Raw genomic sequence first — 17356 nt, forward strand, 5'->3', positions numbered from 1 at the left:
TTATCGACTGCGCAAACTTGGATACATTCGCTTACTAACTGAATTAACAAGCGTGTCAGCGCGCACAAGAAAACATGAATAGATCACACTCGATGACCGCAGACAATTAACCACTGTTAAAGCGCTGTCAGCAAGCGCAGCCGCCGCAGCGAGCGAAGGTTCGTGCGGTCTATCGCTTCAACGGAAACTGAGCAGCCGAATGCTTAGCGCATACAAAGGTCAGAGCCGTGTGGAGATCGCTTTCAAGATACGGTGCGCGCGGCAGCCCGCACCGGCGCAAAGGACAAGCGCAGTTGTTGGCAGAGTAGAAGCTGCCCCCCCCCCCCTCCCGCGCGGCCTTCCTGCTTTCCTCCTTTCGCGTGGGAAATTGAGTGGCCAGTTGCCCTTGCGCCCGGTTGCAAGATACGCATTTGGTGCCGCAGCACAACGTCGCCCCCCTCCCTCCCATATCCCCACGGCCTTTCGCGCGATGGAAGTCGCGTTTGCTCTCCGCCTTGGGTTCGCTCGCCATGATAGCGCGCGTCCCCCGCGCGCTTTCACTCGCACATACGGCACGCGACGACGATTTTATCGCCCTTGGTCTTTATACGGAACCTTACGGCGACGGAGACGACGCCGACGGCAGAAATCCGCTTAAAGTGTCCATATAATTGCTATCGAAATAAAAAAGTCACAGTTTCGCCCGAAGGCAAAGCATTGATTGCGATAGCAAATGCTTTGCCCCCTCCCCCGCCCCCGTCTCCGTCGCTTCCTCCCCGTGCCTCACCGCGCGCGCCTCCGGCCGCCTTCCTCTATGGCGCGCGCGAGGTAAGGCTGCGGTTGCCGGCTCACCCTCGCACGCTGGCACTCGCACACACGGCGAGCGGCGACGATTTTATCGCCGCTGGACTTTATGCGGAACCTCACGGCGACGGCAAGAATGCGCTTGGAGTGTCCATATAATTGCTGTCGCAATAAAATTATGCGTGGCTCTGCTATCGCAAACACCAGAGACCAACGGAGATGGGGGAAGCCCAGCAAAAGTTGGACTAAGTGTGTGGTTTGCCACTACTTTACTAGGCTTCACCCAGCTCCGCTGGTCTCTGGTGTTTGCGATAGCAGAGCCGCGCATATTTTAACGCAATAGCGTTAAGGGCCCCGTGTCGCAGAAAATCCGGCATCGGCAACCGGCGTCGGCGTGCGATGTCGACGGGTGGCGGAGAAAATTATCCCCTACCACCTCGACCGCGCAGGCCCTCCACGTGGTGCAAGGTTTTCGTGAACAAAAATTGAATTTCTCACAGTGAAATCCGTCAGAAAAATGGTAAACTTTACCATTCGGCGTCGTATTCACCGTCGGATTGTTTACCAATCGGCGTCGGATTGTAATTTGATTGTACGAGAAGACCTAATTTTGCTAGAAGGAAACTCAAATACAAACCCCTTTTCCAGCATTTCTACCAGACTTACAGCCGCGCGTTCGGGTACTTTACTTGCGAAAATGATATGCAGATGGCGCTCGCATCCTAGGCAGTTCTTGAAGGCAGGACATGAACCAATAGCCTCAGAATTTTTAAAAATGAGTGAATAGCAAATAACAGAGATCGCAAAAAAACATAGAGAATAAAATTGAGGCTTTTCCTACAGCAGTCTGGGAATATAAGGAACTGGTGGACATTATGCAGCATGACATAAGGCAGACACCGCAAAACAATTGTTGGATTGGAAAGAGGAAACCACGTAAGTGGTGGAACAAGGAAATAAAACAAGCTATAGAAGAGCGCAAAAAAAAGGCATCTAGGGATCATCGAGAAGCCAAAATGTTGGGATTACAAGAAGAGGTACTCCTTAGATGGAATACATACCGAGAAAAGAAAAGGGTGGCGAGTGAGCTCGCGCAAGAGAAAATTAAATGCGCAAGTGAACGTTGGGTGCATAACATTCACAAAAGAGACAAAGACGCCCCAAAAAGATTCTGGAACCATATAAAAGCACTCCAAGCTCCAACTAAAAACTCGCAAACGGCTATAAGGGATGAAGATGGTAATATCTACGAAGGAGACGATGCGCTGCGGTAAATCACAGACGTTATTAGGTATAACTTCGGCACGGGAAAAAGCGTAGTTCAGACAACAGATCCTGCAACAGCGGAGCGGCCTGAAAAATCAAAATTTAGCATAGGAAGCTTTTATTAGAAAAAGGCAGCAGAAAATGTCCCTAATAACACGGTAGCAGAACCCGATGAAATCTCAATACAGCTAATCAAAAACATCGGTCCAAAAAGCAAGGCACTGCTCACTAATGCCATAGAGCAAGTGATTAGAACAAAGAAAATTCCCGTTGAATGGCGTGAAAGCAAGATGCACCTCATCTACAAAGGCAAATGAGATAAGCATAAGACGAGCTCGTACAGGCCAGTTACAGTAACGTTAGTGATATATAGAATGGCAATGCAAGCCATAAAATTATAACTGTCGAAGTGGGTGGGCAAAAACGATCTATTGGGGGAACTACAGAGTGGTTTCAGGCCATGCAATCGCTTAGAAGATAGTATGTTTGTACTAACTCAGTGAATAGAGATTTCAGTAGCTCTGAAAAGACCTTTATCGACAGCATTTCTAGATATTAAAGGAGCTTATGACAACGTATATAGGGAATAGTTATGGGATATTCTTCAGCACGAAGGCATAGATGACGATTTCGTGGAGCTGCTGAGGGAGATATATAGAGACAACCAAGTAAAAGTTGTATGGGAAGGTCGAAAAGGTAATGAAATGGTGAGAATTCGCCAGTGATTGAAGCAAGGCTGTCCTCTGTCACCATTGCATGTTGTTCACGCTTTACGTTAAGGTTATCGGAACACGACTGTAAAACAGTGAATTAGGTTTCGATTTATCCTACATGCTTAATCAACAAATGGTACAACAGAAGGTCCCTAGACTCATGTACGCAGACGACATTGTGCTACTAGCGCACAATAAAAAATACTTACAGATACTTGCAAATATCTGTGGCAATGCAGCGACGAATCTAGGCCTTAAGTTTAGCACAGAGAAATCAGGAATTATGATCTTTAATGAAGAGACGAGTAACTTCGTGGTGTCAATTCAACAGAAACTAATACCCATAGTGAAGTACCTCGGCCTACACATAAACGAAGGAAAGAATTACTCGAGTAACCACCAAGATAATCTGAAAATAAAGGAGAAGCGGAATGCAGCAATAATGAAACACAGAGCACTGTACGTGGGGCCACAATTAGTATGAGGTGGTGCGTGGAATCTGGAAAGGAGTAATGGTGCCAGCGCTAACATTCACAAATGCCATTCTAAGCTTAAAATCGGATATCGTGTCGGGTTTGGAAGTTAACCAAAGATCAGTATACCGGTTGGCTTTGGGAGCCCACGGTAATATCACAAATGAGGCAGTACAGAGTGACATTGGTTGGGCCTCTTTTGAAGTCAGAGAAGCACAGAGCAAAATTAGTTTTGAAGAAAGGCTTAGGAACATGGATGAAAATAAACGGGCGGCTAAAGTGCACAAATATCTCTACATGAAAAGCGTGGACACAGAATAGAGAAAGAGGTCAAGGAAGTTGGCAACCAAGTACAGGATAATCGAAACTGTAAATAGACAACGAGGAGTCATCAGAAAGAAAGTGAGAGAAATAGAGCCTGTGAATTGGATGCAAAGAATGGAAACAAAAAGGACAATGGAGATTGACAAGAATGAGAAGAAAGAAATTAGAAGGGAAAATCTGTACGATAACAAAGGGCAGTGCCTTGCTATTTGGGGCTAGAGCCGGTTGCCTAAGGACCAAAACATACCGGAGCAAATATATTAGGAACTAGATGAGGCATGTGTATGCTGCAGTAAAGATCCAGAGAGCACTCAGCTCATCCTAATGGAATGCGACGGGATCCACTCAGCGAGAACCGTAGGTAACGTGCAACTCCCAGAAGCGCTTGAGTTTAATGTGGAAGAAAACATCAACAGATCAACCGCAGAGATAAGCAAGAGACGATTAGATTACCGCTGGAAAAAAACAGGGAAAAGATGGATATGACCTGATCTCTTAAAGTCATAGGTAGCGGTACAAGGTAAATTTTGGGGGGAAAAAAGAAAAAGAATAATGAGATGTATACAAATTATCATCATCATCATCGTCGTCGTCGTCATCGGTGAAATTGGGACTTCGCCTGCAAATTTTGGACACGCGTGTGCTTTGGGGCAATAGCAAAAGCAATTAATAAAATAATTAAAAAGGTGCTAGGGCCTTCACATTTTAATATAAGACCACTTATATTGCCCCTGGAAAAACGTCTTGCCAGCAATGCATTTCTGTTTAAAAGTGGAGCCGACTTTAAGGGGATCGGTGTAAGCTTGGGCTTTGTAAGCTGGCTTTCCCACGTTCAGTGTTGCAGTGAATAAAGCCTACTTGCCGTATGCGAACGATGCGATGCGAACGGGTCCCGATAACGCTATCGAGTTATACTCTTAAAGGTGAAGCTTAAGCGCCTTCCAATTTTTTTTTTCGCGTACACCGACCACGACACTAGTGAGCCAGTAAAGCTTCGCTTAATAACGAGGCATTCTAGGTGAAAAATAGTACACGTAAAACACAAACGCTTATTCAGTGACACAGGCTGGTTGGTCTGCGGGGCGTTAATAAAGGGGCTGTCAACGCGCACTGCAACAGTGGGAACAATAAACCTTTATCGCTAAAGGCGCCCTTTCTGTCGCGACCAAGCTAGGCACGAGAGATGCGGGGCTTGCATCTGCAGCGCGAAGCGTCGAAGCGGAAAGTTCCAAGCCTACCATCTTGGGTCGTTAGCCGAGCATAGTAGTGTAACACGAGGAATCAAAATAGTCGCAAAATAACGACTACACACACCAGCAGGGCACAGAGAGCGAAAAAAAGATTTAAAAGCAAATATATCAATGTATCAATTTCTTTTTTTCTGCAGCCTGTCTCTCTCTCTCTCTCTCTTTTTTCTGTATATTTGGCTTTGAGATATTACTCGCATTTGAGAACACCTATCGCATTGTCTGTCAGTTGGCCTCATTGTATGCTCGATGGCGATCTCGTTGAGCCTAATGGCGGACCGTGGAGTACTTCAAGGTGGTACGGTGACGTGTTGCTCGTTTCTTTCACTGCCCTTACCTCTCCCAGGGGACGCGTTCCCGATTTGTCAACCGTGCATTTCCTCTTGTAGATTCTGCTACTTCAAGGCATTGAGTTCACATTTTACGAAGGACACCCACCCTCGCCAAGTCCCATTTCACTGACCCCACCCCCATTTTTTATTTTATTTATTTTTTATTTGTTACCCGGCATTTCAGTATTGTGATTTCCCCTACGCCACCTTCTGTTCACTGTTTTCGGGAGGCACTTTTTCAGTAATACTTCCGTAGTGTCATCTGGCCCTTTTTGCAAGTCAATAACACTAGCTTAACCAAGATTTATATAAGGCAATAAAGAAATGAAAGAAACGTCTCGGAGCATAAGAGCTTCAACTTTTATGACAGTTTAGAGCTGTGCTGCATGCAACGTCAACAGGACGGGGGCAACAGTTGTTATGTTATGTGTTGGTACAAATGTTGGTCGATGAATTCGTTGGTCATTCTAAGTTTACGAGGACTGAAGGCAGGAAGTAATATAACATAGTACCATAAATGATATAGTAGCAGGGAGCGCGATGGCCGTTTACTGCTACAGGTCAGAAAAAATATATCGTCCGTGACTCTCCAAAGGCCGTTCACCCTTATATAGGGCAGCGACAATGTTGGTTCTAACGGCTGCCTCATTGTTGAAGGTTTTACGAGCGAATATATAAACAACTTTAGCTGCATCTGCGCTGAGCAATAACGCAAGTTAACGTCATTTTTTTTTTCTTACCACGTTGACTCCTTCATTTGTACACTTTATACCGACGGGATTCACAGCGCGCTAAAATGCTCCTATACGCATGTTTTATAACACGCCAGACGTCTTCAAAGATTTCACGTACTCCTCTAATACGACCGTAAATCGAAATCACTGCTATAATGTCCCGCAATAAAAAATTGTATTGATTTGGACATCAAACGGAATTCATAAGTGCAAGAATGAGTGATAGCGGGAAAACTATGTTAGACGATGTAATGCGCCCTGATTTTTTGAAGGAAGTCATACTAACGAGCTAACTTAAGCTTGATTGCATCGCTTTATTACGCTCACTGGCAGAAAGCCACATGCCGGGGAATCTTCACTGAAGTGCAACTTTTTTTGCATTCGGCACCCGTTTTTCGACCTTTCCTAACACGTCCATAAATTATACCCCCCACTCATCAACTGGTGTGCACCTATTTTTTCGACATCACCATGAAATATATTGGTACAACGCAAGGATAAGGGAAAAGGAAAAGAACCGGACTTCTCGCCTTTTTCATGAATCCCTGACAATCCAGAACTCCGAGAACACACTTTATCGCAGTGACGGCAACTTTCCCCTCCTTTACGCACGTTGCTTACGTAACATGGTAAACCAAACACAACTGGACGAGTTCCACCTTCACTTGACTGTGAACAAAGCTCCCGTGCAGGAACCGAAAAATCTTTCTTTTATAAACGTTCGTGGTCGGTGTCTGTCTTAACTGTTGTCAGCGTCATACAGTTGACAGACAAGTTCAACTACTTTCTTCGGGCAAATCAAAATATCCACCGTCTAAGCTTAAACTTCGAAAGTATAAAATACTACACGGCGGGAAGAAAATGAGAGAAATGCGTCATTCTGTACACTACGTATTCAGTTAATATTTTAATTATTTGTGTGAACGAAGTCCGCAAAACAAACTTAGTGAGGAAGCCTTCAATATGAGCTGGATTATGGGTCACAGAAGCTATTCATACTTGCGCAGCTCTCAGCTTAAAAAAAAGAAAAAAAGAGAAAGAAATACAGTGAGTGGTTGTGTGCCATTTTCTACACAGACTAGCAAGAAAACAACAAATACAAAAAGAGAGGAAAAGATAGAAAAAGCCACCAACGTAAATAACTTGCATGCGAAGCTCTTTATACGCCCCTCTCTTTGGCGGTGAACTGAGACGCGTGCCTCCCCATCCAGCCGCCATCCGCTCGTCTCTCGGATGCAATTTTCTCGACGGCGCGACATCCACACAAAGCACAGGCGGGTATAGGGGACGCCAAGCAGACGCTCGGCGAACGTTTCCTTGTCCCGTCGTCCCAACGGAGCGGCACACACACGCCCACGAGACGGGATATACGCCAAGTTCTAATGCTTCAAAACTTGGACCAACTTTTGTACGCGAGCGCTCCGAGTCTCGAACCAAGCACGAGCCAAGATTGAAATGACCGAAGTTTCCCGCCCCTCCGCTGTCTGTAAACTCGCGAGACTCTGAAAACTGAACCCCGAAATAATGTTAAATAATGAAGTAATAAAACCCGGAGGCGCCTGGAAATAGAATAACCGAAAGCCGTGGCTGCTTGCGCGAGGACCAGAGACGGGGAAAACGGAAGTCTCGCGGACTTACAAAAATACCCCTAATGTTCTGCATCATTCGAGAAAAAAAATATTTAAGCTATTATAAAACGGGCGAGAACAGATTTACACACACACACACAAAAGAAGTGGGCACGCCGGCGATGAGATTTTAAACCGAAAGTAGTTTCCAACTGACGATAGCGAGGTTCAAGACATAACTAACCAAGCCTGAAAGTTTTGTTCGCCATACGTACCCTCTTCCTTTTTATTTAACGTATGGGAGCGGAACCTAAGATTTTCGTGCATGACGCTTGTGTGAATAGCTCAGCTCTTTTCGGTCGGCGCTACCTCCCAGCCCTAGAAAGAAAAAAAATTGCTTAATTTTATCTTGAACAAGACTGGATCCTTGACTTTCAATACTTCGATCACGCAGGGCAGCCGTTCCATCAGTCGCTTGCGACCAACGATGAGTCAGGGAGTTTGCTAAGTTGAGGGTTCATTTCATGAACAATAAGTATTTTTTGTGTGTGGTCGTAAGGGATAATGAGTCCGTATTCACAACGGCTCTGGTGCTAGTACACTTCGTAAGAGCAGATATAAACCAATCGTGACATTGGACACGTTAGTAGGGAGCATGACGTAGCAGCGCAGCGGTGGACACAGCCAGGAATAAAAAGGGAACAACGCAAGCGTCGAGATGAAATGCATTTTCACAACGCCAACTGCATCAAAACTAAAATGGAAGAGGAAAGAAAAATGGATTCAATGAGTAATTACTTTGGCAAGAGCGCTACACCAAATACATGCGATTAAATATTATCCAGAAACGCACATTCATATTTAGTTAGAGAAATGCAGGACTGACTTACGCACACCTGCGCGTGCTTACGAATATGAAATGCTTCCGCTATCTCTCGTGTACGCTGATCATCGTGTTTCATGATTATAGCACTATTAAATTCCGGTCTCCTTGCCCTGCTACACCATGAACGTAATCCAACTCGCCAAGATTTTTACACTTGATTGATTGATTGATTGATTGATTGATTGATTGATTGATTGATGCGTACCGAAATTTGGACAAGGGCAGTTTCTTTAACGCTTCGACTATGCCTAAACGCGGACGTGCACGGTAAAAAGCGGTAAAGAGGTACAGGATTCGGCGGTCATTCGCCGATCATTGTCTCGCATCCTCAGAACAGGAGGAGGAAAAATAAATAAACGAGATAGGTAGGTTAGTCTGTGTAAATACCGGCTGACTACTGTGTGCTGATGAAAAGGGCAACGAAAACTAAGCCGATTAAACGTAATAGAAGGGGAGAAGAGATAAAAATAGAGAGTACGCTCACTGAGAGTAACATAGAAAGTAATACAAGTACGCTCACTGACAAGCTTTTCTTTCTTTTCCTTTTTTTCTTTCTTTTTTTTTGGGGGGGGAGGGGGCGGGGAGAGGGCTATATGCAATATGCGAAGAATTGGTCGAGTCGGCTAACGTTCATTTTTGAAACAGCGCAAGAAGGGACGATAGACAAGGGTAGGAGTACAAAGGACAGCCGCTGAACGACGACTGACATCTTAATCAGGAAACACCGGAAATATTAACAACAAGGCCATCCTGCGTGCTCATGAATTCCAAAAAATGAATTCACGGTAAAAAAAAAGAAAACAAATCCAAACACTCGCGCGAATGTGCCTAGAACATATATAGTTCAATCTTGTATTTTTATTGCTTTGTACTTTTCATCTTTTGTTTCTTTTGAATGTAAGCTGCGCCTTTACAAGTTGTATTATTTATTTATTTATTTATTTATTTATTTATTTATTTATTTATTTATTTATTTATTTATTTATTTATTTATTTATTTATTTATTTATTTATTTATTTATTAGATTTTGAATGTTTTTTTTTTTATTCTTGTGCTACCAAATTTTTTGTCGAACCGCCAGAGTGGGCGAGTGCCATTAACACATAAGAATCTGCATCTATAGAAGAAGATGTAGAAGACTGCCAAGGCGCGCGCCTCGTCACCTGCCTTGATTCCCGTTCGGAGCGTCGGTTGAACGACTGGTTTTTGGTGACCTGCCGAAGTCTTGCCTCCTAGAGACCAGACTCTACCTTTTTACGCAAGCGCGGAGTGCCACCAGTGAGTTTTCCGTCAAAATTATACATCGAATCATTTCCGCCAACATATATCGAGATAATCTATGGGAAATCAGACAGACAGCCTGGTTAAAAACATTGTTTGGATAATCTTCCTCAAGGAAAATTATCCAAACAAAAGGAAGGGTACGGCTGATCCCCTATGATAAGTGTGGGTAGTTTTGTGATTACATCGCCTGAACACTGGCTGCGAGCAAAAAAAAAATGTGTGTGGAGCACCATGGATAACTTTGTTCTCTCAATGCGAGCAGGTCTTATATATTTAGCATTGCAGGTTAATCACAACGAACATAGTCGGCACTGTTGTTGAGACGCTCCGCGGGCTCATTTGTTTTGAATCTCCAAGCCTGGCCACGACGAGCCCTTTACGTCTTTTATCACTCCCTTCTTTTGGGGCCTTTCTTGGCGATAGTGCGTGTAGATATGGTGCTACCGTTACGATGCAAGATCTAAGAAGTTGCTGGCAAGAGACAGACCGATCACGTGCGACGCCATATTTCTTTCGCAGACACCGCTTACGAAGATGAGTCGAAAGAGCCCTAAAGACGCGTCCACGGATGACAAGGGCATTCTGGGCCAGTCTATGGACGAGTCGGTGCTCACCGGTTGGTACAGCGTCATCAACTGGCTTCTACAATTCATACTAACGGATCCCATCGACGCCTGTGAGTTTCCTAGAACAGATCGCAAAGCTGGGGTTAGTGTAACGTACGATTCCATTCGAATGCGATTCCTTTTCGCGTTCCGTCACTGGTCCAAGCGGTGCTCCCCCCACTTATCACTGGAGTAGGTCGGCCATATTCGAGTGAAAGAAATCGTTATATTATACACCGGGCCCAGATTACTTACTTCTTTTCTCTCCTTCCTCGCTTTAAAAAAAATTATGGGGTTTTACGTGCCAAAACCACGATCTGATTATGAGGCACGCTGTAGTGGGGTGCTCCGGAATAATTTCGACCGCCCGGGGTTCTTTAACGTGCACCTAAATCTAAGTACACGGGTGTTTTCGCATTTCGGCCCCATGGGAATGCGGCCGCCGTGGCCGGGATTCGATCCCGCGACCTCGTGCTTAGCAGCCCAACTCCATAGCCACTAAGCAACCACGGCGGATATTCCTCGCTTTGCTGTTATGCTGCATCTCTTGAAATCCGTGACTGACGAAGGCGCGATACTAGAATGGCAAAGACGTATTCGAAAAAAAAAAACGTGTGGAAAGAAATGTCTCCACGTTCTCACACTTTCCAATCAACATTTTCCGCAACTACATTCACGCGTACTTTCACTACCAAATGCAACTGACCCTGAACGTTTCTCATTGTATTGGTCCTTGTTTGACATAAAGATCGCGTTTCATGAAGCGTCCGATAAGCTAGGCACAAGTGCGCTTAAGGGCACGAATTTGTGTTCAGTCAGCGCAGCTTCAATAGACGTTTGCCCACCGCAGTAGCGATGCTCTGGCGTTGCACTGCTGGGCTCCAGGTCACGGGGTTGATCCCGGACACGGAGGCTGTATTTCGATGGCGTGGAATGTCAAAATGCTCATGTACATTAATTTAGGTGCACGTTCAAAAACCACGGTCGGTCAAAATTAATCCGGAGTCCCCGGCACGGCATGCCTCATAATCAGATCGTGTAATGTCTTTTTTTTTTTCGATGGATGACTGTTAAGAAATCTAAAAGTTAATGCGCGCGCGTGTGCGTGTTCATGCGTGCGTGTGCGTGTGCATGTGATGGCGCATGTCTCCAAACTGGTGTCATGCTGGAGATTCAAGAAATTCTATTCCACGTGTATACGGCTTGTAAACTCCTACAATGCGTAATTTGCAGTATGTGCAGTAAAGTAATTAATTAGGAAGATCTTCACTTGGTCGTGTTAGCAATTTCCGCCTCATCAAATGTTCCTGCTCAAGGACAAGAATCATTCCCTATCTGCCACAGGAATTTTTATAAAATTACGGTAAATTTAAAAATGATCACCCCGTAAGCATGTTTCTTCGTATTATCCGCGTACAACTAACGCGGAGTTGATGCGGAAACTTTATCAATTGCTTGCTGATATCACATACATATTTTTATGTCTGTACGTTTCAGTTTGAGGGCTTCAGTGTTAAGTTTGGAGCGCATACGTTTAATTGCGCGCGTGTCATTAAACATTTCCTTTCACGGCCTGAGCGAAGCCAGGCAGAATAAACAGCTCTGAGCGGAGCAACAAATAAATGTTCTGCTGAAATTTATTCTATTGTCGCATTTTTATTAGCTCGTGAGAATAATGAAAGAGAGAGAGACAGAGAAAATACTTTATTCCATATCAGACTAAGACCTATAGATATAATGAAAAAGTTGTTTGGTGGTGTCTTCTTGAGTAGCAACCTTCGCTTCTTCTTTCTTTCTTTTTCTTTCTTTTGGCTCTGCAGCCTTCCTTAAGAAAGTCAGTGTGGCCGACTTCATTGAATCGATGGATCTGGTAAGTTGGGGCCGCAATGTCCGAAAATGGTTAGTTCCTCTGTGCCGCTAGAAAATACGCTTTTTTGTATTTTCGTTTGCGAATCTTACCGGATAGCAAACATGACGTCCAAGTGTCTTACTGTTAAGACATGTAAAAAAAGAAGGAAGAATGGCACGCTGAATGTAAAAGGCTTCATTTTTTTGCCTTTCTTTTGTGTGTGTGTGAAAGGGGGAGGGGGGTATTTCAGCGAACAGCCTTGCTTACTATAGGTGCATATCACGTCTGATCATGTCTATACACAGACTGCCGCGAGCATCGTCACACCGTGACCTCTCGTTAAAATATGCCTGCAATGCCTGTCATTCCAGGGCAGTTTGATTCTATACCATGTGTCCCGGCTAACTTTAGCCAAGCTGCTCAACGATTTTTAAATTTTTATTAAAAACACCGTCTAAAATACAATTATAAGACCTTCGGTGTTTGAGCGTCAGAGACCTGACGACCGAACAACGTAGATCTTGTAATTTTATTTTGAACCGTGTTCTAAATCATTTTTTTTTTTCGTAGAACAGTTTAGATAATGTTAGCTGGGACACCCTATATACTATGCTGACGCATTTACAAGTTGTGCACTTAAACCGGATGGCAGAATTCTGGGAACATTGATGAATTGCTTGTAGACCAACAACTCGTACATTCAAAGTACCACGCTGGCAAGTGTAAGACGTTATAATTGATGGATTGCGTTATCTTCAATCTTTGCTGTAGAACAAGAATATACGCTGGACTCTCTGTATTCGTAGGCATTCAAAACCAGTATGTGTGTATTATTGTATACAATCATTTTCGTTCTGCCATCAAACGTTGCATTGATCGGCCAAACGTATTAAAAAATGAATATCACCCATTTATTTCTTCATATAACTTGCTTGACAAATCCTCAACTAACCCGTGATCTGCGTTTCCCGCTTCCTTGTTTCTCATCGCAAATTGACCACAACGTCAAAGTACAGGTACCGAGTTGCCAAACGAACATTTACTTTCGTTCATTTTTGCCGACGGCAGCCTCAGAATAGAGGTACCTCACCGCATCTTTCGCCAACTATCATTATCATTAATCATTTCAAACTTCCGTATCCAACACCGTATCGCAGCATACGTACGCTTGACTCGTCTCTGCAACACCAATAGGCATTGATATATATACATATACGAGCTCAGCATCGTCCCCTGTTTGCCCGTAAGCTTGTTATCGTTAGCCTCATCAAAACAAAGGTTCTCGCACAGAAAAATGACCGTTCCATGAAATGCACCTAGAAAAAAAAATGCCCAGAAACATGTTTTCTTTTTCTATATTTCAGTTTTGCAGGTGAAAGGCATTCTATAGAGATAAAGTACCATTTTTGCGCTTCTTTGTTCTCTTTCAACCCACAGTACGTTCGCTACGAGCCCCAGGTAGCTCTGCTCTACGCTCTGGGCATGATATTCTTCGCCGCTGGAATCGTAGGCAGTGTGCTCTACCCACAGATGCGCCGACGCCGCATGTGTGGAGGGGATCGAACGCAGGACCTAAACGAGAACATGCGCTGCATACTACAGGTGTACACGGCTGCCTACATTGTTGTACTGGCTTGCATCCTGTGAGTATAAAATCGAAACGCGACCAAGACTATAATGTCTTCAGCAAGCTTCGACGGGACTCCACACGTATAAACCGGCTGTGCATCTTTGAATATCGCAATATGAAGTGATCACTCCTCATATGTTCCCACTTCTGTGTTTTCCTGTTTGCATTTTAATCTAAGCTGATGGCACGCGTTCATGTAAAAATGATAAGCATAACGTTAAAATACAGGAAAACAGCGGCATGGATTCCACAGCAAAAAGCTGTGTAGCCGATATTCTAGTTGACGCTGAAGAAGAAATGGAATTGGACAGGACATGTAATAAAGTGGTGGTCTATTTACAGAATGTCTGCCAAGAGAAGGGAAGCGTAGTCGGGGACAGCAGGGAACTAGGTGGGATTATTTAGGAAATTTTATGGCATAAGATGGTGTCAGCTGGCACATGACAGGCGTAGTTTGATATAGCTAGCTAGGAGAGACTTATGTGGTCATGATGATGATGATGATGATGATGATGATGATGATGATGATGATGATTGCACACACGATAATCCACGTTGCATGTGCCAAGAATAACTGACATAATGGTGATGTGTACACCCTTGTGAAACCTACACTGTGTTGTCTGTTTTGAGTCGGTATCGAAGAGGCACAGCCGCATTGTACGGAGTGGAACCGCTGTAGTACAGCCTTCTCAGCATACAGAAACACACGTCAGAGATAACGGACAGTATATAAGTACTAAGCTCAGATATAGTGAAGCATTTGATAAGACTTGGGTCTAGCAAATGAATTGCACCATATATAGTGAAGTGTTTGCAAAATTTTCGATAGATTTAATTAATTAAATTCTGGGGTTCTACGTGCCAAAACCACGATTTGATTATGAGGCACTCCCATAGCGGGGGACACCGCATTAATTTCGACCACCAGGGGTTTTTAACGTGCACCCAATGCATGGTACACGGGCGTTTTCGCATTTCGCCCCCAATCCAAATGCGGTCGCCGCGGCCGGGATTTGATCCCGCGACCTCGTGCTTAGTAGCGCAACACAATAGCCGCTAAGCCACCGCGGCGGGTGTTGGATAGATTTCGTGCAAAGGCAAAACATACATGAACTTATAGGCGCAGCATATTGGAACATACGTGAGAGATAACGGACAGTATATAAGGACTACGCTCGGTTATAGTGAAACGTTTGATAAAACTCGGGTTTAGCAGTTTTCTCGGAAAATTTTCATTCGCATTTTGCAATAGCGTAAGAGCACAGTGTCATCGTTTAAGTTGGTTTCTACGTTATAAAAACTGCGGAGTGTTTCTGGCATCGTAATAAATTGACGCACAGCCCTGTCGTTCATTCCCTATTCCAGATTGGGCGCCATGCTGATGCTCGCCAGCATCTTCGAGCTGAAGCAGTCCTCACTTCGACACAACAAGCAATTCGCAGTATACGTTGGGGCCGTGAAAACTTTCTTGCAGTCGATGTCCACCGTAAGCAGGACCCTTGCCTTTCGCTAAAATTCATTTCGCTGAACTGCTCGGAAGTGTGTAAACGTTTACCATCCCAATCTGCAGAGTGGAAGATCCTTTCTACACATGATGTTCATTGTCCGTACCTTCTTCAAGGGCAATGTATGAAATATAAGTCCGTATTCGTTACAATTTCCGACGAAAGAAGATCTATTAATGAGGTCATGGCCTCACGTTGTCATTCAACTACTACCAATAGAGTTGTTTTACGGTATACGTAAAGAATGACTCTTGTGTTAATATTCAAATTTTAGATAGGAATAGAATAGTATTTGCTCTTTATGCGATTTGAGAATTGTCTGTTCGAAATTGTGGAATAATCGCTCCCATTCGAACATACAAGGGCATAACAACACTTATTGGAGTTTCGTACGAGAAATACCGATGCAACTGGAGGCTGCTTCGAATGATTCTGCTGCAGGAGAGCCTGGTTTCTTGCACAGAGTCACCAGAACCTGAGCGAACACATGAGTTGACAGATAACTTCTGCTGAATAACTTCTTGTTCAGTGGAAAGCCTCGCGTTTAGGCAGCCCATAGAATTGTTGTCTCGATTTAGGCAAATCAGTACATTGACTATTAGGCCACTCTCATTATGTTTCCATACGTTTAGAACAATGGGCAGTGCTGTTGTATTGCACTCATATTCGAGGACCAGAATGGTCCACGTGTCCATTTCGTGACTTGTTATTCCATTGTCTCCTTACTGACATTGTCACGTTGAACGAGATAATCGAAAGCAATCGCTTACAAATTGCAAACTCTTTAGTAGACCAAACGACAACGTCCCTTGCTTCACTTTGCACTTGTGGGTTACCTGCCACTGTATGTTGCTGGCGTTCATTTCCCATCAATGACCGTATGCGCAGCGAGTCCAGCTCCCGTACTGAACCGCACCTGTGCTACACGCATGCCCCAATATTGTGAATGCCGGTTGTAACATACAAGGATGTCTTCTCGCAGGTGGCCAAAGAACAACAGGAGGCGAACGTAAATTACCTGAACGAGCTCTATCGCACTATGGAGGGTGAGTGCGTAGCCCTGTGTCGCATAGCGTCTCGTATGCTTACTAGTGTATACAATACGACAGTGTGGGGCGTGGAAATATAGGACATGTCGAAAGCATGGAACCCATGACGTATTTCCGGCTCCTGCAATCCTTTCCGGCGCATGCAGCCAACGAAAGCATGGCCTCTGAGGTATGTTTTTATTGCGCAGTCGGAACCGTGGCGGAGGCGTGCATTTGGACGCCACCTATAAACGTGCACTTTTCATAATGTTTTTTTAGCGGCATGAGTAATAACGGGCGAACATGCTGCTACGAGATGCTGCTATTTAGCTGCAGCGGCGGCGCGATTCGTTGCTCCTCATCCACGCATACCGCTCGTCTGCGGATTGAGTTGGCGATCAGGCCCGTTGCGTAAATCTAAATGTGCGACCTCGTAACGGTTCGGAAAGCGAACAGCTCGCCGGCGCCCTTGGCGCGTGATTGGCCAGAATCACGAGTTCTCCAGCGAGAACGCGATTCTGACCAATCCAAGGCAAGCGAAAGGTTCGCTTTCCGAACCATTATATAAGGTCGCGCCCCAGATCAAATGCGCCGCCGTGATAACGTGAATGAGCGCAGCCGTCTCCTTGCAGACTTCAGCGCGTACCTCAAGACCCACATTCTCCCCGAGATTAAAGCAGCTACTACGATGTCGGCGGGCGGTGTCATGAGAGCGGGTAAGTGAACTCCCCTGAACATGCACGCGCGTCTAGGGAGCACGTGAAAGTAGTGACGCATGCCTGAATTGCTGGAGTTTCCTCTTAATGCGCGCATAATGGGTGTGTGCACACATCGGTGCCGTTGCCTAGTTGATATTGTTGATCGAGAAGTTAAGCGTTCACATTAGTGTTATACGGCCTTTTATATTGCGCATTATGAGTAGAATAATTAGATTGATTTTGTGTCCACAAAATCCCCCCCCCCCCCTTAGGTAATGTCTTAAAAGCGGACATTGAACGATAAATAAATTTTAAGGGATAACTTTAAAAACTCTGCGCCCGCGGCAGCGCTTCAAGGCCGTGCCCGCTACATGTTTGCTGTTACACCTTTTCTGCATAGCGTGACATTTGCTGCGCTTTTAAGTAC

The 17356-nt window shown here is 44.7% G+C and overlaps 1 protein-coding gene across 1 annotated transcript; it reads left to right on the top strand.

Moving 5' to 3' along the window:
• The first annotated feature begins 10136 nt into the window (after positions 1 to 10136).
• On the top strand, positions 10137 to 15211 carry LOC125943560 (uncharacterized). Its single transcript, XM_049662962.1, has 4 exons — positions 10137 to 10287; positions 12037 to 12086; positions 13503 to 13708; positions 15064 to 15211. Exons 1-4 carry the CDS (start codon positions 10146 to 10148, stop codon positions 15209 to 15211), a joined length of 546 nt encoding a protein of 181 aa, XP_049518919.1. The 5' UTR covers positions 10137 to 10145.
• The last annotated feature ends 2145 nt before the right edge of the window (positions 15212 to 17356 follow it).

The sequence above is a fragment of the Dermacentor silvarum genome, chromosome 2, assembly GCF_013339745.2.
Source record: "Dermacentor silvarum isolate Dsil-2018 chromosome 2, BIME_Dsil_1.4, whole genome shotgun sequence".
Taxonomy (NCBI): domain Eukaryota; kingdom Metazoa; phylum Arthropoda; class Arachnida; order Ixodida; family Ixodidae; genus Dermacentor; species Dermacentor silvarum.

What these genes read in the sequence shown, in the direction of transcription:
- LOC125943560 (XM_049662962.1), top strand. Translation starts at nt 10,146, where the DNA reads ATGAGTCGAAAGAGCCCTAAAGACGCGTCCACGGATGACAAGGGCATT. An exon ending in TCATTGAATCGATGGATCTG is followed by an intron (nt 12,087 to 13,502) that starts GTAAGTTGGGGC and finishes TTCAACCCACAG; the next exon opens with TACGTTCGCTACGAGCCCCA. An exon ending in GTTGTACTGGCTTGCATCCT is followed by an intron (nt 13,709 to 15,063) that starts GTGAGTATAAAA and finishes TCCCTATTCCAG; the next exon opens with ATTGGGCGCCATGCTGATGC.